The sequence below is a fragment of the Cetorhinus maximus genome, chromosome 8 (assembly GCF_964194155.1).
Source record: "Cetorhinus maximus chromosome 8, sCetMax3.hap1.1, whole genome shotgun sequence".
NCBI lineage: Eukaryota > Metazoa > Chordata > Chondrichthyes > Lamniformes > Cetorhinidae > Cetorhinus > Cetorhinus maximus.
The window spans coordinates 145,738,965-145,763,146 of record NC_135886.1 but is presented as its reverse complement, the minus strand read 5'-3'; the positions used below and the strand labels follow the sequence as shown (position 1 = coordinate 145,763,146).

Sequence of the window (24,182 nt, the reverse complement as noted above, 5' to 3'; positions counted from 1 at the left end):
GTGGGGGTGGGGATGGGGCTGGAGGTGGGGGTGGAGGTGGGGGTGGGGGTGAGTTTGGGGGTGGGGATGGGGGTGGGGGTGGGGATGGGGCTGGAGGTGAGTTTGGGGGTGGGGGTGGGGGTGAGTGTGGGGGTGGGGGTGAGTTTGGGGGTGGGGGTGGGAGTGGGGGTGGGGGTGAGTTTGGGGGTGGGGGTGGGGATGGGGGTGGGGGGTAGAGGTGGGGATGGGGGTAGGGGTGGGGGTGAGTTTGGGGGTGGGGGTGAGTGTGGGGGTGGGGGTGGGGGTGAGTGTGGGGGTGGGGGTGGGGGTGGGGGTAGGGGTAGGGGTAGGGGTGGGAGTGGGGGTGGGGGTGGGGGTGGATTGATGATATTGAGACTGTGGTCAGGAATTGGCAGGTCAGGTTTGAGGAGATTGACTGAGCTGCAGAGTTTGGCTGTTGATCAGATTGTGTGATAGTTGTTCTAATAATGGAGTTAATGCTGAACAGGCTGTGATATCTCAGCCAGACGCTCGGTTCTGTGCTCACTCTGCACAGAAAGCTGGGCTGCAGGATGGTGCAGGCTCCAGTCCTCACTGTCAGGATTCGAGCTTTAGCACATAGTCATTAATAGTGAAAGGTGTTGGGGGTGAGGGGGTAGATTGGGGGTGAGGGGTGTAGGTTGGGGGTGGGGGCTGGTTGGGGGTGAGGGGGGTAGTTTAAGGGTGTGGGCGTGGGTTCGGGGTGGGTTGGGGATTGGGGGGTGGGTGGGGGTGGGTTGGGGATTGGGGGGTGGGTTCGGGTTGGGGATTGGGGAGTGGGTGGGGGTGGGTTGGGGATTGGGGGGTGGGTGGGGGTGGGTTGGGGATTGGGGGGTGTGTTCGGGGTGGGGGTGGGTTGGGGATTGGGTGGTGGGTGGGGGTGGGTTGGGGGTGAAATCTGTTGCATTTCAAAGTTGATTATTCTTTCCTTCAAAGAGGAGTTGGTTTGAGCACAGTCAAGGTATGTTCCCTCAAAAGGGAAGGGTAGGACAAACAAATCCAGAGCTCCCTGGATGACAAAGGAGATAGAAATTAAATTAAAGAAGAAAGAGTATGTTTATGACAGGTGTCAGGTAGCAAATACAATTGAGAACCAAACTGAATACAGAAGGTTCAGAGGGGATGTGAAAAAGCAAATACAGGAAGCAAAGAGGGATTATGAGAAATGACTGGCAGCTAATATAAAAGGAAATCCCAAAGTATTCTATAAGCACATCAATAGTTAAAGGTTGGTAAAAGGAGGATCAGGGCTGATTAGGGACCAAAAAGGGGACTTACACATAGAGGCAAGAGGCTTGGCTGAGGTTTTAAATGAATATTTTGCATCTGTCTTTACCTACGAGGCAGACGCTGCCCAGACCATAGTGACAGAGGAGGAAACTCAGTCACTAGAAGGGTTTAAAATTGATAAGGAGGAGATTTTGGATAAGCTGTTGGTACTTAAAGTTGATAAGGGACTGAGACCAGAAGAGGTGAATCCAAGAATATTGGAGGAAGTGAGTGGAAATTGCAGAGGCACTGGCAATAATCTTTCAATGTTCCCTGGATTCAGGGGAAGTGCCGGAGGACTGGAGAATTGTAAACATTATGCCCTTGTTCAAAAAAGGTTGTAAAGATCTGCCCTGCAATTACAGACCAGTCAGTTTAACTTCGGTGGTGGGGAAACTTCTAGAAACAATTATTTTGGATAGAATTAATAGTCACATGGAAAAATGTGGATTGATTTGGGAGAGTCAGCATGGATTTGTTAAAGGAAATCGTGTCTAACTAACTTGGAGTTTTTTGAAGAGGTAACAGAGATGGTTGATGAGGGCAAGGCCGTTGATGTGGTGTATATGGACTCCCAAAAGGCGTTCGATACAGTGCCACACAACAGACTTATGAGGAAAGTTATAGGTCATGGAATAAAAGGGACAGTAGCAACGTGGATACAAAATTGGCTGAGAGATAGGAAACAGAGAGTAATGGTTAATGGGTATTTTTTGGGTTGAAAGAAGGTTTATAGTGGAGTTCCCCAGGGGTCAGTATTGGGACCCTTGCTTTTCCTGATATATATTAATGATCTAGATCTTGGTGTGCAGGGGACAATTTCAAAGTTTGCAGATGACACAAAACTTGGGAGAATTGTAAACTGTGAGGAGGACATTGATATTGGTGGAGTGGGCAGACAGGTGGGAGATGAAGTTCAATGCGGAGAAGTGTGAGGTGATGCACTTTGGTACAAAGAACATGGAGAGACAGTATAAAATAAAGGATACTATTCTAAAGGGTGTGCAGAAGCAGAGGGACCTAGGTGTATATGTACATAAGTCAATAAAGGTGACAGGACAGGTAGGGAGATCTGTTTCTAAAGCATACAGTATTCTAGGCTTCATTAACAGGGGCACAGAGTACAAGAGCAGGGAGGTTGCGCTGAATTTATGTAAGACACGGGTTAGACCTCAGCTGGAATATTGTGTACAGTTCTGGGCACCACATTATAGGAAGGATGTGAACACGATGGAGAGAGTGCAGAAGAGGTTTACAAGAATGGTTCCAGGGATGAGACACTTCGGTTATGAGGAAAGATTGGAGAAGTTGGGACTGTTTTCCTTGAAGAGGAGAAGGTTGAGAGGAGACTTGATAGAAGTTTTCAAAATCATGAGGGGTCTGGACAGAGTAGACAGGGAGAGACTGTTCCCACTCGTAACCAGATCGAGGACCAGAGGACACAGATTTAAAGTGTTTTGCTAAAGAAGCAAATGTGAGAAAAAACATTTTCACCCAGCGAGTGGTTCGGGTTTGGAATGCACGGCCTGGGAGTGGGGTGGAGGCCGGTTCAATCGAGGCATTGGATGATTATTTAAATAGAAACAATGTTCAGGGTTACGGGGAAAAGGCAGCAAGTTGACATTGAGTTAAAATGCTCAGAGAGTTGGTGCAGACACGATGGGCTGAAGGGCCTCCTCCTGCACTGTAACAAATCTGTGATTCTGTTTTCCAGTGAACAGTGTCATCATTTCACTGTTTCTCTGCAGGGACGAAGAGTTTTGAATATGGCGGCTCTCACTGGCACGAGCGATGTTTCACCTGCTGCCGCTGTCTGAAGGAAATCGGAACAGCAAGTTTTGTTCCAAAGGGTGATGACATCTACTGCGTCTCCTGTAATGAGAAGAAGTTTTCCAAACACTGTGTCCACTGCAGAAAGGTGAGAGTCTGAGCAGACACGGCCAGACAGAGTGAATCCTGCAGGACTGGCTGCTGGTCCTTGTGTTTACATTAATATTTTAAATATCCAGAAACTCAGCCTGGGGTTAAGTTAAAGAACAGCAAGATCAGTCTTATCCAGACTCAGAGAGCCGGCAGGGTGAGGAATGGAGTTGATATTGAGCGATTGGAGCCTCTGGGGGAACCATTGACAATGGCCGACTCAGTGACTCATTCTCCTGTGACTTTTAGCTGCAGAATCTCGACATTGAGCGTACACAATTCTCCAAAACAGAGAGCAGCGTCTCAGATTCAGGAGCAAGCCACCCCCTTTCTCCAAAACTGGAGCTCTGATTCCCCCTGGTGGACAGCTGTAGAAGTGTTTGAATCTATTTTATTACCTCAATAATAACACACTGAAAACCAGGAGCCAAATATTAACATGAATGAGAGTGTGGGTTTGGGGATTAATTTTATTTTGGTGTAATCATGGGTAATGTGTTACTGGTCTGGAATGAAAAGCCAGGCTCAGTAATGGTGACCATGAAAATACCTTAAAAAAACATCTGGTTCACTAATCACTTTTAGGGATGGAAATCTGCCCTCATTACCTGGTCTGGCCCACATATGGTGAATCCAGACCCACAGCAATGTGGATGACTCTTAACCATCCTCTGAAATGACCTGGCAAGTCATGTAGTTGTACTCAAGGTGGCAGTGCACCACCACCTTCTCAAGGGCAGTTAGGGATGGGCAATAAATGCTGGCCCAGCCAGCGACACCCACATCCCATGAACAAATAAAAACAAATCACTGTGGATTCCTGGAGTCAAACGTCCCCTTTTCTTACAGGGTTGCTTCATCAATTAGAACCAAACATTCCCCAAGGAGAACAAGGTTAATCTGCTCCAGCTCCAGCTTCAGCCACAGGCCCTGACCTGTGGATAAAATGCAGAAAAAAGGAGTGAAAAACATCTAAAAATAAAAATAAAACTGCAAATCAAAAAGCAGCAAGAAAGTGGGGATGAGATGTTCAAATAATTACTTGGATTAGGAAGGAGCAGGATCACAATTTTAAATTGTCTAAAGTCAGATTGAGATTAGATGTCAGGTGATTCTTTCCCCAGATAGCAGTGACTCAGGTCAGAGAAGGATCTGCTTCGGGCTGGGATAGAGGGGTCACTTTGTAAAGGTGGACGGGATCGGAGTGAATTCAGGGCCAGTGTAATCTCCTGGTTGGGTGGGAGGAATTTCCTAGATTTTCCACTTCAATATTCCTGGGTTTTTAATCTGGTTCCCTGCCTCTCCCAGGAGATCACATGACACTTGGTGTGGTAGAGAGTCAGTAATTGTAATGCAACAACTTGCATTTGCATAGCATCTTTAACATTGTAAAACGTCCTGAGGTCACTTCACAGGAACAATTGCAAAACTTGTCACCAAGGCCTGTGCAGCTGCAGTAAGACATCCTTGCTCCTGTACTCAAGTCCTCTCGCAATGAAGGCCAATATACCATTTGCCTTCTTAACTACTTGCTGCACCTGCATGCTTGCTTTCAGTGATTGGTGTACGAGGACACCCAGGTCTCTTTGTACATCAACATTTCCCAATCTATCACCATTTAAATAATACTCTGCCATTCTGTTTTTCCTACCAAAGTGAAAAACTTCACACTTATCCACGTTATACTGTATCTGCCATGGATTTTCCTGTTTAACTTGTCTAAATCGCCTTGAAGCCTCTTAACACCCTCCTCATCGCTCACATTCCCACCAAGTTTTGTGTTGTCAGCAAACTTAGAAATATTATGTTTGGTTCCCTCATACAAATCATTGATATAATCCTCTGGGGTAGAGAATTCCAAAGATTCGCAACCCTCTGAGTGAAGAAATTTCTCCTCATCTCAGTCCTAAATGATCGGCCTCTTATCCTGAGACTGGGCCCCCGTGTTCTAGATACCCCGACCAGCGGAAACATCCAACCAACATCTAACCTAACAGTCCAAACCCTAAAAAGCCCTTTAAGAATTTTCTGCTTCAATGAGGTCACCCATCTTCATTAATATATTTTAAAAATCTCCAACTTGCTGCATTCTTCTCCATCATACTCGATATGATCCTAAACTAGACCCCCAAGTTTTTGGTGAGATGCAGTTAGGGACAAATAACATTTAATTTAAAGTAAACAAAGTTTGAGATTCAAAACACTTGCTCAGAGAATAAAGTCACAAGTTCTACAGTTTTGAACAAACAAAAATTAACTTTATTGTACAAGTTCAGAAAGACAAAACAATTTACAATATCGATCTTATATCCTAACATTGAGTTAACATGAGGTACGTGAACCAACAGGCAAACTATGGTTGAACACACCGTGTACAGCCAATGACAAATGTGACCAAAACAGAGTCCACGGATCCTCCAACTAGCCACCCAGATACCAGCAACACCGTGAGCCAACCAAACAATCTCACCAAAACTCTGTCTCACCCATGAGGGACCCCCAATCCCCACTCCTGAAGATCCAACCCACAAACTCCCTCCAAAAATCACTCCAATTCAGACGGTGCCAACAACAGCCTGTCCCGCAGAGCCCCAACCTCATCTGCTGAGACTCTGCAGCCCTGGATCCTCTGAATCTGGACTCAAGCACCAACTCACAAGCATAACTTCAGCTCTTCGGCCACACTGAGCAGAACACAACTGCTCCAAAAGGGGTACCCACACCCCAATGGTTCACGGTATGGAGTCACCAACCTTTGGTTGCCTTCTTCACTTGAGTTGTCAACTGTAGCCCTTTTCCTGTTTGCAGCTTGTTCCTTTGCTTCTCTTTTTCCTTACCTTAACTGGGACCTGTCTCTATCGCCTGACTGGGACTCTTCTTTTGGGGCTTCTCCCTGCCCCCTCACCCTTTTGGAATCTCTCCCTGTCTGGGACACACAATATCTGATTGAAAAAACTGAGTGTCTCAGAACCGCTGCTCACTGACCCTTGAATTGATCTGGTGACCTATCACAACACTCCGAGAGGTTCCTGCTCTAGTTACTAGGCAGGAACCAATGTAACAAGCATTGGAGCATCCTATACCTTAAATGTTATGATCTCCATCAGCTGCTAACTTGCATAGCACACAGAGACACAGAAAAATGGAGTTCACCACACAGCTTCCTACGCTCACATTTACAATGGGAAGTGTTAATGTCTCGGGAGGGAATTCCAAAATTTGGGGCCCAGGCAGCTGACTGCCACGAATGGTGGAGTGATTCAAATCAGGGATGCTCAAGAGGCCAAAATTAGAGGAACACTGAGATCTGAGGGTTGTAGGTTCTGGAGGAGGTTAGAGAGATAAAGAGGGATGTAGGGGCTGGAGATTACAGAGATAGGGAGTGTTGTAGGGGCTGGAGGAGATTGCAGGGATAGGGAGGGATGTAGGGGCTGGAGGAGGTTAGAGATAAGGGAGGGTTGTAGAGGCTGATAGAGGTTACAGAGCTGGAGGGTTGTAGGTGCTGGAGGTTACAGAGATAGGGAAGGGTGAGGATATGACACAGAATGGACCATGTTTTCCTGTCTGATAACCCTGACTAACCAATTGGCAGGGCATGTGGTTCCTTTGATTGATGTTACCATGATACAAGGTTGCGGGGGTCTCTGCTGTGTTTCAGGCTATCACCAGTGGGGGACTAACCTATCGTGATGAGCCCTGGCACACTGAGTGCTTTGTGTGTAAGACGTGTCGGAAACAGCTGAGTGGCCAACGATTCACTGCCCATGAGAACTACATCTACTGTGCCGACTGTTATGGCAACTTCATCGCCAAGAAATGTGGCACCTGCCACAAGCCTGTGACTGGTAAGTTGTGGCTTATAGCCACTTTACTTCTTACATCACTGAGGCTAAAAAAAACCAGAAACATTACTTTGTTCAATGGTGCCAGTCACCGCGAGTGGTAATCTCAACTACCCACTCACCAACCTTCATATCCAAAGCACCCCATTGGGGGATAGTCCAACACAGTCCACCTACAATCTGCCAACCGCTAGCACCCCCCCTCCCCCACCACTTCATGGATCAGCAGATCACCTATCACTGCATTTCATCCACAAGTCACCATTCAGTTGTGTGTAAAGCCCTTGCTATCTATGAGCTCATTGTGGATAATTGCATTGGCTGACCTAGAACCATAGGAAAGCTACGGTGCAGAAAGAGGCCATTCAGCCCATTGTTGGCCAGGAAAGAGAAAAAAGAAACGAGTCACTCATTTTAATCCCTGATCTGTAGCCTTGCAGGTTACAGCACTTCAGATGCAGATCCAGGTACCGTTTAAATGAGTTGAGCATTTCAGCCTCAACCATCGAATTCCAGATGCCCAACACCCTCTGAGTGAAAAAGTTTTTCCTCATGTCCCCTCTAATCCTTCTACCAATCACCTTAAATCTATGCCCCCTGGTAATTGACCCCTTAGCCGGAGAAACAAGTCTTTCCTGTTTATTCTATCTAGGACCCTCATAATTTTGTAAACCTCAATTAGGTCACCCCTCAGCCTCCTCTGTTCTAAGGAAAACAACCCCAACCTATCCAATCTCTGCTCATAGCTGCAATTTTCAAGCTCTGGCAACATTTTTGTAAATCTCCTCTGTACTCTCTCCAGGGCAATTATATCCTTCCTGTAGTGTGGTGACCAGAACTGTACACAAAATTCCAGCTGTGGCCTAACCAGCATTTTATACAGTTCCAGTGTTACATCCCTGCTTTTGTATTCAATACCTTGCCCAATAAAGGAAAGCATTCCATATGCTTTCTTGACCACCTTCAGGGACCTGTGGACATGCACTCCACGGTCTCTCACTTCCTCTACCTCATGGCTTTGACTGAATTCTGGCTCGCAAGTCATGGAGGGCACTACATAAACCCAAGCTCTTAGCTTTCCCATATCTCCTTTCATAGCTTCTCTGAGCTCATCTTGTAAATGAAGCTTCAACCCTATTCCCACCTGGTTCTTCATCACCCAACTTCCCCTCCTGTGCCCCCATGTTAATTGACATTATAAATGCTTCTCTATTTTCAGGCACTTTCCTTTCACAGCCACCTTCTACACTTTAGTCCTGGTAAAGCTCCCACCCCACCATCACCTCCCTTTTCTCTGCAAAGTCCTTGAGCATGTCACCACAGAAAGATTGGCAACAATTTAAAGAGTTAATTCCACGTTTGAACCTCTCCAATCAGATTTCTGTCTCTGCCACAGCGATGAAACAGCCTTAACCAAAGTTACAAACATCGTCCATGATTGTGATCATTATGGATCATCTCCCCTTGACCTCTCTGCAGTCTTTAATATGGTAAAGACCACAGTCTCCTCCAACAACTCTGTTAGCCATCTCAGTGCAACTATCACCTGGTTCCATTCTTACTGGACTGTTAGAGCATCTCTGCCACTGATTACTCCTACTGCACAGTTACTTCTGAGTTCCTCCAAACATCCGCCCTTGGTCCTACTTTTCCTCATTCACATGTTGCCCTTGACGACATTATCCAAACATGGTCAGTTTTCACTTGTACGTCGATGACATCCACCTATTTCCATCTCTGTAACGTTATTTGTCCCCGCCCTGCCTCAGTTCATCCGCTGCTGAAGTCCTCTTCCATGCCTGTTACCTCCAGACTTGACTATTCCAACACACTCTGGCAGCTTTCTACTTGCTCAAAACTCTTACTGAAAAACTCCTCACTCATATCAAGTCCTGTTAACCCATTAGCTCCCAGTCCAGCAACATCTTGATTTTAAAACACACATCCTTGTGTTCAAATCCTTCCCTCCCAATCTCCATAACCCCCTCCCAGCCCTACAACCTATCAGTTAATGGCGAGCTGTTTATTTCAACTGTGTTCTGATCTATTTGACATATATTGTTCACAGTTCCACTGTAAACCATGTGACACTGCTTTAATATCCTGTCTACCTGTTACTAGGATTCGGAGGGGCTGAGGTTGTAACCTATGAAGACCGTCAATGGCACAGCGACTGCTTCAAGTGTAAGAAGTGTTACAGCTCCCTGGTCAACAAGCGTTTCGTTAACCACAACAGGGATGTGTACTGCACTGACTGTGCGAAATCGCTGTAAATCCTGATTCATACACCACAGTAACGAGAACAAATCTCGTTCCTTAATCAAATACCTTGTTACAGCAAAGCTTTTAAAATTCAATAACCAGATGCTCCAAAGGCAGTACATTAGCACGTGTTTGCAATCTTTACAAAAGTTAGACATTATTCATCTTTTCTGCGGTGCTAAGTATTATCCACAGGCATGGAAAAGGGTTCAAAAGCTACAAAAGTTTAATTGAAATGCCTGCAATATTTAATCATATGACTTCATAAATGAGTTTCTTAAAACATTAAAGGTAGATAAAAGCTGGAACAATACTTAAACTCATTGTATAAGAGGATGCTATTTACTCAGTGTCACTGTAGTGTTTGACTGCATGCATCACTCACCTGAACAGTCTCACCCAGGTGTGTCTGCTACTTCAGTTGTTAGCTCATAATAACTAATTTCTTACATTGAAATGCAGTGTTTTATAATGTAAATCAAATTCAGTACCATATACAAACTGGCAGGGTATGTTCTGTGAAAGCATATCAGCCAAAAAGAGGCATTTTGGCTACTGGATGTGGGTTATACGCGGCTCTGGCTGTATTAGGCGCTGTATTTAGCCACCAGCATCTTCCCTATTGATTTATACAGCAGCCGTTCAATGGTTTCATTCCACATTTGGCTTTTATCCACCAACCTCAAAACAATTGAAGTTTTAAATATATGAATATTCAGCTGTTAATGTTCTTGCTCTCCTCCACTGAATTGAAGTTTGTTCAGTATGTGCCTCATATCTGCACACTAGCATTTGTTAGGCTCCAATTTACCACGGTTTTTGAAATGACTAACAAATTTTGTGTGGAAATACGTAATGGAATTATGCATGACCTGATCGCATGTGAGGTCCTCGTCCAATGCATTGTATGGACAATCAATGGATTATTTACAGCATGACAATATTGTACCTTAAATAAAAGACTTTCAAACCTGCAGGTAGCTATGTGCTTTTTGGAATCACACAGCTAGTTCTTGTTTTGTTTTCAGAACAAGTGCAGATGTGCACAATTTGTTTTTCTTACAGGAACTGAATACACAGAAACCCATCAAAGTGGCTAGCTGGGCTGATTATCATGGGATCTAATAGAGAGAAACCCAAGGTCACAGATTTCAAATAATTGACAAAAGAACTAGTGGGATAATCAGGAAGAATTTCTTCAGAGGGTTATGATCTGGGAAGGGACCACCCGATAGGGTGGTAAAAGCAAATTCCTTGAAAATTTCAAAAGGACCATGTATTTGAAGAGGATGAATTTGCAGGGTTATTAGGAGAATGTTGGGGTCTGGGATGAAATCAGACCAGCTCCTTCAAAGAGGCAGCAGAGGTCAAATGACGGTTTTTTGTGCTGTATGATTCGCGAGTACTCGGAGCAAGGATTACATAGAATTTGCTGCACTAAAACAGGCCATTAAGTCCAAATAGCTCATCCTGGTTATACCCCACATGAGCCTCTTTTCACCTTTACCAGCACAACCTTCTAATCCTTTCTCCCTCATGTGCTTATCTAATTTTCCTTAAACACATCATCACCTCAACACAGGAGGCCACTTAGCTCCTTGAGCTGGTTTCAAATGGAATTGCACATTCTCACCACTCTGGATAAACAAGATTCTCCTGAACTCCTGATTGGATTTATTAGTGACTATCTTACATTTATGGCCCCTAGTTTCGGTCTCCCTCAAATTCTTTTGAATATACTCGTTCATGCGACATGGCCATCGTTGGCTAGGCCAGCATTTATTACCCATCCCTAATTGACCTTATTTCACATCTTTTCCACATATACTCGACTGAACCCAGTGGTGGCATCATCCTCATGTTAATGACATCAAGTCCAGCACAATACTCACCTCATACTGGAGGCTCTCAACCCCATTGTTAATATTCATGGAAAAGCTTTAAAGTGTAATACTGAGTAAAATTAAACCATAAGCCATTTCCATTTTTTTATTTTGTAAAATTTATTTCAATGATGCACAGACTTTTCTATTTACACACAGCTGTCAACAAGGCATTGAACAAAGTAATGTGCACAGCGAGAAGGGTAGTTCAGTTAGTGATTGTCATTTTCCTGCAAAGATTTCAAGTTAACTATCTTACAAAAATACACTAAATGATTGACCTAAGGCACTGCTCTAGTCTAACCCAATGCCACCATGTAGTGAGCTTGACTGTTTTCAGCAATTGTTACAGACGAGACGATTCCTATTTCTAAAACTTGCACCAAAGGAAGGAATAGCAATTCTCGTTTTGGAACCAACCCAAAACGTTTTCAATGAGAAATTTAAACAAAGATAAAACAGCCAAATAGTATTAGCTTCCCTTTAAGAGGAGTGGATATGACTAAACAGGCTATTCATTGCTGACTTCTTTGATGAGGCTAACAAAGAAAAGCAGTATAACTTATATTAGGAGGCAATATTTAATAAACATAAAAGATGGAGTGATGCAGTAAAATGAATGCAGCTTCCTATATGAGAGTAGCAGCTATTTAAGTCCATAAGCTAAGGGAGCAGGCTGCTTGCAATTCAGTTTTGTATATACTGAGTACGGACGGGATATGAACTAGCAAGTTAAGGGCCACAGTGAAGAGGTTATTTAAGGTTGACATTTCTTATGGATGGTTTTGGGATGATTGCAAACGATACACCCCTAATACAAAAAGAATATTTAACAAAGGATGTTCATTAAGAAATGGTTTTGTGGCCCAATACTGCTGGTATGTACATAATACTTACATGTATGTGGAGAAAATTCAATACATTAATAAGCAAAGAAAACTTATCTTAAAACCAGTGAAATATATGTAAATACTAAGTTGCTACCTACAAATACTTGAGTTTATCAACCGAAGCCATTTCATTCTTAATGTATGTTAGTAGTGCAGGTTTATTGAAAATACAGTATTCTAGAAGGTTGGACATAGAGCGGCAGTTTGTTTAAATAACATCAGCTGACAGTTTGGTTTCCTATTCCAGTACCATGAAACACACACAATAACATTGTAATGAAACACCAACCAATATTTTCATACTAGAAAGCTTCATCTTCTCTCATCCACCTACCACTAGCCTACCCTATTTCTTTAAAACTAGCCTCTCCTTCACTTTTAACTCTTCCTCCTAATATAGCGCTCTCTGAGCTGAATCTAAAAGAACCTGGACCAGACCTGGACTAGCAGTGAGTGGGTAGGGAGAGAGGGTGAGAGTGAGAGGGCGTGAGGGGAAGAGCACACGAGAGAGAGAGAGAGAGAGAGAGAGAGAGAGAGAGCACACGCGCGAGAGAGAGGGAGAGCCAGAGAAGCAGAATAATGGGCAGAATGAGAGGTGGGGAATTGGCTGAGTGCTTCCTTTAGCTAGTATGCTCTACCACAAGCACAAAGCCTCCTGCCAGAGCATTAGCACTTTAAAGATCACAAAATCAAACATGCATTACAAACAGGTCTGATTTTGCAATTCAAATGAAATGCATTTCACAACTCAGAATCATAATTAAACAGTTTTTCTGTCTTTCGCTCCACCACTTCTTGTGGGCAGCTGGTTTATTTTAACAATTTCTTAAAAAAAGGACCAAATAGGACTGGGACAATTTAACTGCGAACACTGAGATGCCCATAGGCACTCCTTAACCTGTAGTTTGAGGGATGGAACCATTAATCTGGGATGTGACACACGAGGCCAGAATGGAAATGACAGCTAAACTCAGTTAATGTGAAAATAAAGCTGGTCCAAATATCTAACGAGGCAATACACAGAATAAGGAATGAAACTTAACTGATTACACTCACTGTCAAAAACAGATCATCAAAATCAAAAGAACTGTCAGCTGTTGAGAGAAAGCACAATGCAGTCAAGGAATAAGTCCCTGAAACTTTGAACGGTGCAAACTACCATCCTTGGTGACACTTCACATGCCACCTTTGTTATGGTCTTGTTAATTCTTCTGGGAAAAATGAGGAAATTCCATAGAAGCAGCTTCACGTAACAAGGCCTTCAGCACTTAGTAAAAATACTGAATATGCAAGTGCAATCACAAGTGACGTTCGGAATCCAAGCCATTTAGAGTCCTGAGAAAACACAAATTATAAAGCATTATATACAATAACAGAGTCTAAAGGAAGAGGACACTCGGGCCAACTGATCAATGTCCACACAAACCTCCTCCCAACCTGCTTCATCTCATCCTATCAACATATCCTTCTAATTCCTTCTCCCTCATGTTTTTACTCAGCTTCCCCATAAGTTCATAACTCACAACAAAGATATATCCCAGTGAGAAAGGAGGATTGTAGGAAGGGGATAAACCAACCATGGTTAAACAAGGAAGTTAAGGATAGTATCAAATTGAAAGAAAAAACATGTAATATGGCAGAGATTAGTGGTAAACCAGAGGATTGGGAAAGTTTTAAAAACCAACAAAAGATTACCAAAAAAAAAGAGGGAGAAAATAAACTCTGAGGGTAAACTAGCAAGTAATATAAAAATGGACAGTAAGAGCTTCTTTAAATATATAAAAAGGAAGAGAGAGACCACAGTGAACATAGGTCTCTTAGAGAATGAGGCTGGGGAAATAATAATGGGGAACCAGGAAATGGCAGAGGAGTTGAATAAATACTTTGCATCAGTCTTCATGGTAGAAGACACTAACAGCATTCCAAAATTACTAAATAATCAAGGGGTAAAAATGTAGGAGGAAATCAATACAATACAATACAAGAACTATCGCTAGATAAAAAGTACTAGGGAAACTTATGGGGCTAAAGGCCAATACGTTCCCTGGACCTGATGGGTTGCATACTAGGATATTAAAGGAATTGGCTGCAGAGATAGTGGATGTACTGGTAGTAATCTTCCAAGAGTCTTGAGATTCTGGAAAAGTCCCAGAGGACTGAAAAACTGCCAATGTAACACCCTTATTCAAAAAGCAAGGGAGACAAAAACAGGTAGGTAACAATAGGTCAGTTAGCTTAACATCTGTCATTGGGAAAATGTTGGAGTCTATTATAAAGGATGTAATAGCAGAGCATTTAGAAATGCATAATATAATCAAGCAGAGTCAGCATGGCTTCATGAAGGGGAAATCATGCCTGATAAATTTATTAGAATTCTTTGAGGAAGTAACAAGTAGGATAGTTAAAGGGGAACCAGTAGATGTAATATATTTGGATTTCCAAAAGGCGTTCGATAAGGTACCTCACATAAGGCTACTTAATAAGATAAGAGTCCGTGGTGTTAGGGGTACTATATTAGCATGGATAGAGGACTGGCTAACTAATAGACGACAGAGAGTTGGGATTTAGGGGACATTTTCAGGATGGCAACCTGTAACTAGTGGAGTGCCACAGGGATCAGTGCTGGGGCCACAATTATTTACAATATATATTGATGACTTGGATTAGGGAAATGAATGTACTAATGCCAAGCTTGCAGATGACACAAAAATAGGTGGGAAGGTAAGTGGTGAGAGGATGACACGGAGTCTACAGAGGGATATAGACAGGTTTAGTGGGTGGGCAAAAACTTGGCAGGTAGAATAATGTGGGGAAATGTGAGGTTTTGCACTTTGGCAGGAAGAATAGAGGAGCCGAATATTATTTAAATGGAGAAAGACTGAAGAAAGTTTGGGAGTCCTCATGCATGCATCCCAAAAAGCTAGCACACAAGTTCAGTAGGTAATAGGGAAGGCAAATAGAATTTTGGCTTTTATTTCACAGGCAATGGAGTATAAAAAAAGGGAAGTCTTGTTAAAACTATACAGGCACTAAGTAGATCACACCTAGAATACTGTGAACAGTTTTGGTCCCCTTATCTAAGGAAAGGTATACTGGCATTGGAGGCAGTCCAGAGAAGGTTCACTAGGTTGATCCCGGGCATGGAGGGATTTTCTTATGAGGAGAGGTTGAGTAGGTTGGGCCTGTACTCACTGGGGTTTAGAAGAATGAGAGGCGACCTTATTGATACATATAAAATTCTTAGGGGGCTTGACAGTGTAGATGCTGAGAGGTTGTTTCCCCTTGTGGGAGAGCCTAGGACCTGAAGGCATAATCTCAGAGTAAGGGCTTGCCCACTTAAAACAGAGATGAGGAGGAATTTCTTCTCTCAGAGGGTAGTGAATCTATGGAATTCTTTATCGCAGAGGGCTGTAGAGGCTGGGTCATTAAGTATATTCAAAGCTGAGATACTGATTTTTAATCAGTAAGGGAATCAGGGGTTATGGGGAAAAGGCAGGAAAATGGAGTTGAGGATTATCAGATTAGCCATGATCTCATTGAATGGCAGAGCAGACTCGATGGGCCAAATGGCCTTCTTCTGCTCTTACGTCTTATGGTCTTATACATTCATACTAATTGCCCCAACCACATCCTGTGGTCACAAGTTCTACACTCTGTCACTCTCTGGTTAAGGAAGTTTTCCCCCAAATTCCCTATTAGACTACTGACTATTTTATATTGATGACCCCTATAGTTTGGGTCTCTTCTACAAGTGGAAACATTTTTTATGTCTATCCCTTTAAAAATGAATCCCAATGATTGGTTTGCTTTTTTAATGATCTTATTAACTTGCAGCACTCCTTTTAATGATCTGTGTATCTGTATCCCCACGTCCCTCGGGTCCTCAATCCCACTGAGACTCTGATTATCCAAGGAATGTGTGACCTCTTATTCCTTCTTCCACCACGACACACTTATCCATGTTGAAATTCATTTGCCATTTACAATTCTAAATTCTACAGGAGGGATTGAAAACATCAGAGCATGTCCTTTCCTAATAAAGAAACAGATGTTAAAAGATCCCACTCTCAATCTTAAAACAATAGAAGTCAAAACTTGTGACGAGGCGAGTAACTTGGTTCAATTGGAATATAAAACTGATAATTCTTTATATGTTGCTGCATTATTTCTTCCATTCATTCTCAGGGCGAACCAGTACAGTGCAGAGGTTTGATACAGGTTCTCAATATTTTACTTGTTTAATCTAGAAATGTGCCCCAGTTTGTTTCAGTTTGATGAGACGTGTAAAACCTACGTGATAGGTGATATACGTGATATAAAACCTACAGTGCTACATCTAGGCCACTTTGAGGGCAGCTAAGAGTTAACAACACTAACATGAGTCTAGAGTCACATACATACCCAGACCAGGTAAGGATAACAGGTTTCCTTCCCTAAAGGATATTAAAAAAATAGAAAATAGGAGCAAGAGTAGGTCATTCGGCCCTTCGAACCTGCTCCGCCATTCAACATGATCATGGCTGATCCTCTATCTGAACAACATTAGTGAACTAGCTGGAATTTTACAACAATCCACAGCCTTATGGTCACTTTTGCTGAGATCAGATTTTTAAAACTTTATCCAAATTCTGAAATTGCCATGGTGGGGTTTCAATTCCGTTCTCTGGTCCAATAAGACAACACTACTGCACCTCACTTTCTATTAACCTCAATTGAGTTAGTGACACAACCAACTTTAAAAGATGTCCCAAGAAACAGGACAAACTGCACTTCTATTACTGAAAACGCTGTGGGAAAGTCGTGAATCAAACTGTACCTGATGTTTCCTCAATGGGTTTGGTCAAGGATGTCATTCCTCCATTCTCTTCAAGTGCAATGATATGACTCTCAGGAATGCCAGCAATATCAATCAAGTTTTGGTTACAGTCATCAGCACCGCAGGGAGTGACAGCTAATTTGGTGGTCTTTGAACAAACATCAAGGTCAATATAATCCTCAAAGATCCATGTACTCGCTTTTCCATTCTGATGGCCAACACTTTGATCCTCTTCATTTAAATGTAAAAGTTCTGATACAACACAGTCTTCCTTTGGCATGCAGCTTAAATAGGAGAGAAATGGGAAAACAACACAAGAACATAAGAAATAGGAGCAGGAGAAGGCCACTCAGCTCCTCGAGCCTGCTCTGCCATTCAATAAGATCATGGCTGATTTGAATGTGGCCTTAACTCTACTTTCCTGCCTGTCCCCCGTAACCTTCAACTCCCGTCAATCAATATAAACGGACAAAGCACCAGAGAGATGAATAAAAAGCTTCTGATTCTTCATGTATTTAACTTGAATAAAACAGGCCATTTCTGGCTTCACATTTATCTGGTTATAGTTACTATTAGGGTGCACTTTTGAAAGTTGTAGAGGCCACAAGTCTCAGCTTAAACAGGACAGCTTTTAATTCTGTTCAGTTTCTCTATATTTTACTTGTTTAATCTACAAAAGTGCCTCAGTTTGTTTCAGTTTAATGAAACGTTTAAACCTACGTGATTGAAACTTGTATTTATACAGTGCTTCGTCACAGACTGCAGCCCATCCCAAAAGTGCTCTCATCATGCACAGCAACATCCCATAAGCAGAAGGGAGGTGAATGATCCAACACCTGAACCACCAAATGAATCTTAACAAAAATGGCACTTCTAAGCATGCAACACTCCCCAGGTATTACACTGGAATACAGTATCAACCTGGATTGTGTGCTGTGGCTTAGGGATGGGGTTTGAACACAACAACTTCCTGATTCAATGATGAGAGTGCAACCACTGAATTAAACAGACACTTGCTGCTGTACGAAATGTACCTTGCCATTCACATATACATATGCAGATAAAACTCTTGCTCTAGAAAGAGTAAAGTCCATTGTTATACAAGATAACCAGGGACCAAATAATTAACTTACTGAGACATACAAGTAACCATCCACATTACTAAGTGTTCATTTGGTGCTTTGGGGCGGCAGTGGGCATGGGGTTTATGTGGCTATGGCTATGCTTCTTTTGTTCCTACTGTTCATCTCTGGCACGCTGCTGTTGGTAGGTAGTTCATCTGTACACGAGTGGGATTGATTCATTGGCAGGTTACTATTATGGACATTTATGTAGTGGTATTGTCACTGGACTAGTATTCCAGAGACCCAGGGTAATGCTCTGGGGACCCGGGTTCGAATCCCACCACCACAGATGGTGGAATTTGAATTCAATAAAAATCTGGAATTAAAAGTCTGATGAAACCATTGCCAATAGTTGTAAAAGCCCATCTGCCACTTACATTTGACTCCAGACCCACAGCAATGTGGTTGACTCTGAATTGCCCTCTGAACAAGGGCAATTAGGGATGGGCAATAAATGCTGGCCTAGCCAGCAACACCCACATCCCATGAATGAATATAAAAAAATTCCAGGAGTGACGGGAGCCTAGACTCTGATTACCCAGCTCCTCACAGACAGGAATAGAGAAGGGCATGAACCAATTCCAATCCTACAATTTACAAAATAATGAGGGAAACTAAGTTGGTTATTATATGGTAACTAGCAGATCTCCCAAGGCATTGTGCAGATGGACAGAGATTTCCCAAAGGGAATCTGAAGTTGAAAACTGAAAAAAGATTGACCGCACATGAATGGACCAGTAAATTTTTAATAAGAAATTAAGCCATTACAGCTCAATGTTATTCTTTGGCATGCCAGTCTAGTTAGATTAAATTGGATCAAAACAAGGGACACAATGCAAATCTAAAACCGAAAATGTTAGAAACCTACAAACTGGGTCAATGTTTGGAGTGTAGGCAGAACATAGGCACAGGAAATGTTCATCTGCCATTTTTCTCTTTTGATCATTTCAGATGCTGCATAAACTTTCTAAATATGCGCTAATGGCACAGAAACCTACCTTACATCCACTGACTGGTCTTTGTTCAAACAGTCCCTGATGTTATTCGTCTCGTCTACACCATTCAGCTCAGTTACCTCATCTACTACAGCTTCATCTGACCACTCGGCACATTCTTGTACATTATCTTGAAGCTCATCAATTCCATCTGTGCTATCTAATATACAAATCATAAGGGAGAAATTAAGCCGTTATTCTGACAGTTGCAGCTTCCTCCTTGGATTACTTCAAATCACAGATCACTAAGAGCATTATTGATAACATGGTTTCCCTGTAGTGCTGTTTATATACAGGATGCAGTAAGACAGTACAATTGGTAGTTTAACATGTAGAAACATTTTCCAATTCGTATCAGAGGTATGAGGGAAACTAATGTCAAGTCAAAGGAGCAGAGATTAGGAGGGTGACTTGATCAAAGAATTGGGTTTTAAATGTGGAAAAGAGGTGTTCCTGGAGGTAATTACAGAGCTGGGCCTAAGCATCTGAAATCATGTGCTGAATGGCAGGGTGAAAGGTGGGGGCAGGAGGAATTGCTGCACAAGTGGCTGGAGTCAGATATGGGAGTTTGGGGAAAGGAGGGTTGTCAGGCGACTGGAGGTTTCAAGGAAAGGGAGGAGCAAGGCCACAGAGAGAACAAGAATGAGAATTTAGTTTTCAATGTTAGCACTAAAATAATAATTAATCCTTTCCTTACTTGGGGGAGGGAAACAGATTTATTAAAATATAGGATATTTATTCAGCCGCAGTGAAATAATTTCCATCTGGTTCACTGATGCCGTCATTACCTGGTCCAGCCTACATGTGACTCCAGATCCACAGCAATGTGGCTGACTCTTAACTGCTCTCTGAAATGGCCTAGAGTTCAAATCCATCACGATATCCTTCAGTTCAAGGGCAATTACAGATGGGCAACAATTGCAGCCTTGCCAGCGATGCCCACATCCCATGAAAGAATAAACAAAAAATCTGTTCTGCATTTGGCTGCAAATTAAGGCCCAGTGTCTCCCCATTTCATGGAATTTTTTTAGGTGGTGTTTAAGAGGCCGCACTAAAAAGGGTTTGACAAATCAGTTTTCAAACTGGAGTCCACAAAAATAATCAGGTTTTCACACATTGATTTACTAGCATATTAATTCTGGAGCTGTCTATTCAATAGGTTTTATTTTGCATCAATATCGCTTTTCCTTTAGAACATGAACCTCTCCTGCTGGAGTTATGGAGGGATGAGTATTCAGGGGTGTCGGTATTTGCAGAGGGACTCAGTATGGGGCCAGCATCAACCCAATTGTAAAACATGCTCCAAGTCACTCACCCACTTCGTCCGCATCCTCGTTCCTGGGTTCATCCTCACTGCTTTCTTCAGCCACACCACTATCTGACCTTCCAGCCCCCTGTGTAAACAGGAGGGTTACCAAATGAACATTCTTTATGCAAGATCTAAGAATTCACACGGCTGTTCACCCCGTCGACCCCATTCCGCATTTCAATTAGATCGCGGCTGATCTGTACGTTAACTCCATTCACGGGCCTTGGTTTGGTAACCCACAATACCCTGGCCGAACAAAAATTCATCAATCTCTATTTGGAAATTTTCAATTAACTCCCCAACCTGTTAGCTTTAAGGGGAGGCAATTCCAGATTTTCACTGGAAAAGAATTGGCAAAAAGATTGGTTCAAAAATCCAACCTATTCATCTTCTGTTTCCTTGGATACCTGTATGGGCTCACCGCGATGGGCGCCGTGGCGACGGGGCTCGGGCGCCGTGGCTCAGGCGCCGTGGCGACAGGGCTCGGGCACCACGGCGACGGGGCTCGGGCGCCGTGGCTCGGGCACCACGGCGATGGACTCGTCACATATTTGTAGAATTCAAGTCCTGGCCTTCTCAATAAACGCTTCACACGCTTAGAGATGAGAAGCTTATCACTGGGATATATTCCAGATTCAAGGACAATGTTCTAATGTTTCAATTTTATCCCAACTCCCTGAACCCAAATCAGAAGGTGAAATTTTGTCACGTGTGTGTGTGTGTGTTTCTCTCATCTTCATTCACACTTTCAGCCAGTGCATGGGTTTGCCATGGTCACTTGCTTAGTGTGAGCAAGCTTTAGCTGTATCAGTAAGCACATAGCTCCTGATAATATGATGTACTGGCCAAGGCCACAGCAGCACAGCCAGGAATCCCAATGACAATCAAAACCAAACAACAAGTTGGACACTTACCTTCAGTTCCCGATTACTGTTTGGAGGGCAGCAGTTAGCATGGAAATGCATTAGAGCTTTGAGAAATGATGCTCGAAACACAAAACAGCTCAAAGTTCCTTACCCTTGATTCACCTTGGCCAGGCATCCGTGTTCTCTTCATAATCTCGGCTATTCTCTGTTAATTATAGGAAAGCATTTTCGTGTGAGAGACGCCAGGAATTTGCATAAAAACATTCAAACTCATTGGTCCAAAAGAAACATATGTTACAAATATGGAAGAATCTGAAAGCTTGCAGGCAGTAACACGAATATCCCAGCTGGACCTGTCCCAGCTGTCAGGCTAAACTATTTCCTTTTCACGCTTGAAGCTGTGATCCCATAAAACCACAGTTACTAAGAGTTAAAGCTGCTTTAATCATTTGTATTAAAATCCATCACTATATTTAAATATCTTCAAACCAACCAGCGAGGTTATAACATAGAATGATACAGGACAGAGGGAGCCCATATCCAGCCCATATGCCTACAATTTGAAAGAGCTGCACAATTGGTGTTATTTTGGCACAGGAGGGGGCCATTTGCCCCATTGATTCCATGCTGGCAACTCTGGAGAGCAGTCCACTCCTCCATGCTCTCCCTGTAACCCTGCAAGTTTATTTCCCTCATGTATCCAACCAACTTCTTTTTGAAATCACTGATCTTCTCCCATTCCACCGCTCTCATAGGCAGCCATTCGATAAGATCAAGGCTGACTGGATTGCTGCCTCAACTCCACTTTCTTGTTACCCCCTGTACGTGTTGACACCCTTGTCAGTGCTTTTCCAATCCCTTTGCAATAAACGACAACATTCCATTTGCCTTCCTAATCACTTGCTGTGCCTACAAACTAACTATGTGATTTATGCACCAGGACACCCAGATCCCTCTGTACCTCAGAGTTCTGCAATCTCCCTCCGTTTAAATAATTTGCTGTTTTTCTATTCTTCCTGCCAAAGTGGACAAGTTCACATTTTCCCACATTATACTCCATCTGCCAAATTTTTGCCCACTCACTTAACCTGTCTAAATCCCCCTTTAGACTCTATGTCCTCTTCACAACTTACTCTCTTATTATCTTTGTGTCGTCAGCAAATTTAACAACCATACATTCGGTCCCTTCGTCTAAGTCATTGATGTAAATTGTAAATAGTTGAGGCCCCAGCACTCTGTGGCACTCCACTAGTAACATCTTGGCACCTCAAAAATGACCCATTTATTCCTCCTCTCCATTTCCTGTTTGCTAACCAATCCTCTACCCATGCTAACATGTCTTCCCCTAAGCTCTTATTTTGTGTAGTAACCTCTGATGTGGTACCTTGTCCATTTTTAAAATTTATTCTTTTCATGGGATGTGGGTGTTGCTGGCAACACCAGCAATTGTTGCCCATCCCTAATTGCCCTTGAACTGAGTGGCTTGCCATTTCACAGGGTAGTTATGAGTCAACCACATTGCTGTGGGTCTGGAGACATATGTAGTCCATTTAAGGGCGGCAGATTTCCTTCCCTACATTAGGACATTAGTGATGGGTTTTTATGACAATCAATGATAGCTTCATGGTCACTATTACTGAGGCTAGCTTTCAATTTCAGACTTTATTAATTGAATTTAAGTTCCTTCCAGCTGTTATGGTGGGATTTGAACCCGTGTCCCCAGAGGATTAGCCTGGGAATCTGGATTACTAGTCCAGCGATGTTACCACTTTGCCATCATCTCCCCACTGAATCAAAGTAACCACATCTACAGGTTCCCCTTTATCCACATTGCTTGTTACTTCCTCAAAGAGCTCTAATGAATTAATCAAACACCAATTCTCTTTCACAAAACCATGCTGACTCTGCTTGATTTCATTCATTGCATTAACATGTGTCCTCTAGTCCTTGTATCATCAGCTAATTATTTAGCTTTTATCTGTCTACCTTAACTAAACCTGTCATAATCTTGTACACCTCTATCAAATCTCCCCTCAATCTCCTTTACTCCAAGGAGAACAACCTCAGCCTTTCCAACCTAATCTTGTGACTAAAATCTCTCGTCCCTGAAGCCATTCTGGTAAATCTCCTTTACTTTCTCAAGAGCCCTCTCATCCTACCTAAAGTGTGCTGAAATTTTATTCCATATTCCAATATCCAAGTCATGCATTTTTGCAAAAAAAGCAGTGGTCCTAGCACTGACCCTTGGGGAACACCACTGTCTACCGTCCTCCAGTCTGAGAAATAACCATTTACCACTCAATGTTTTCTGTACTTAGACTATTTTTATCCAAGCTGACATTGACTCCTAATTCCATGGGCTTCAATTTTGTTAATCAACCTTTTATGTGGCTGTCAAATGTTTCCTTGAAATCCATATAGACAACATCCACTAGATTGTTTTCATCAACCTTCCCTGTTACATCATTAGTAAATTCAATTAGGTTTATCAAGCACAATGTGCCTTGTACAAATCCGTGCTGGCTCTCCTCAATTAACTCAATCTCTCCAAGTGCCTGTTGATATTTTCTCCCTCGATTATTGTTTCTAAAACCTCACCCACCACTGATATTAAACTAACCAGCCTGTACTTGCTAGGATTGTTCTAACACCCTTTCTCGAACAGCAGTTTCACATTTAACGCTCTCCAATCCTCTGGTACCTCCCTGGGGCCTAGGGAAGATTGGAAGATTATGACAAGCCCTTCTGCTGTCTCCACTTCCTTTAGTAACCTGGCACAAAGGCCATCCGGACCGGGCAACTTATCTACTCTTAACATAGCCAAGCTTTCCAGAACATCCTGCTTATCAATTTTCCATTACCTCGACCATCTCTGCTTCTACTGATATTTTGTCAGCACTTTCGTCAGGCTGCCATCCTATTCTTTTATTCTCTATTTACCAGTCTATTTTCCTCTTCACCTCCCCTCTCAACTTATTGTATTTGGCA

At 42.8% G+C, this 24,182-nt stretch overlaps 2 protein-coding genes across 13 annotated transcripts in view; one reads left to right on the top strand and one right to left on the bottom strand.

Annotated features, from left to right (window-relative positions):
• fhl1a (four and a half LIM domains 1a) overlaps positions 1-10,285 on the top strand; it is a 91,594-nt gene extending 81,309 nt beyond the window's left edge. For all 3 annotated transcript variants that reach the window (XM_078547748.1, XM_078547747.1, XM_078547746.1), the window contains exons 4-6: positions 3,036-3,205; positions 6,866-7,052; positions 9,171-10,285. In XM_078547748.1, the coding sequence (XP_078403874.1) occupies positions 3,036-3,205; positions 6,866-7,052; positions 9,171-9,322 (509 nt within the window). In that variant the 3' untranslated portion in view covers positions 9,323-10,285. The remainder of the gene's footprint in view (positions 1-3,035; positions 3,206-6,865; positions 7,053-9,170) is intronic.
• Positions 10,286-11,286: 1,001 nt separating this feature from the next.
• The window catches only part of map7d3 (MAP7 domain containing 3), a 132,652-nt gene continuing 119,756 nt past the window's right edge, over positions 11,287-24,182 (bottom strand). For all 10 annotated transcript variants that reach the window (XM_078547716.1, XM_078547718.1, XM_078547719.1 and 7 more), the window contains 5 exons: positions 21,346-21,399; positions 20,335-20,413; positions 19,023-19,179; positions 16,901-17,184; positions 11,287-13,419 (listed from right to left, as the gene is read on the bottom strand). In XM_078547716.1, coding sequence (XP_078403842.1) covers positions 13,412-13,419; positions 16,901-17,184; positions 19,023-19,179; positions 20,335-20,413; positions 21,346-21,399 — 582 coding nt within the window. In that variant the 3' untranslated portion in view covers positions 11,287-13,411. The remainder of the gene's footprint in view (positions 13,420-16,900; positions 17,185-19,022; positions 19,180-20,334; positions 20,414-21,345; positions 21,400-24,182) is intronic.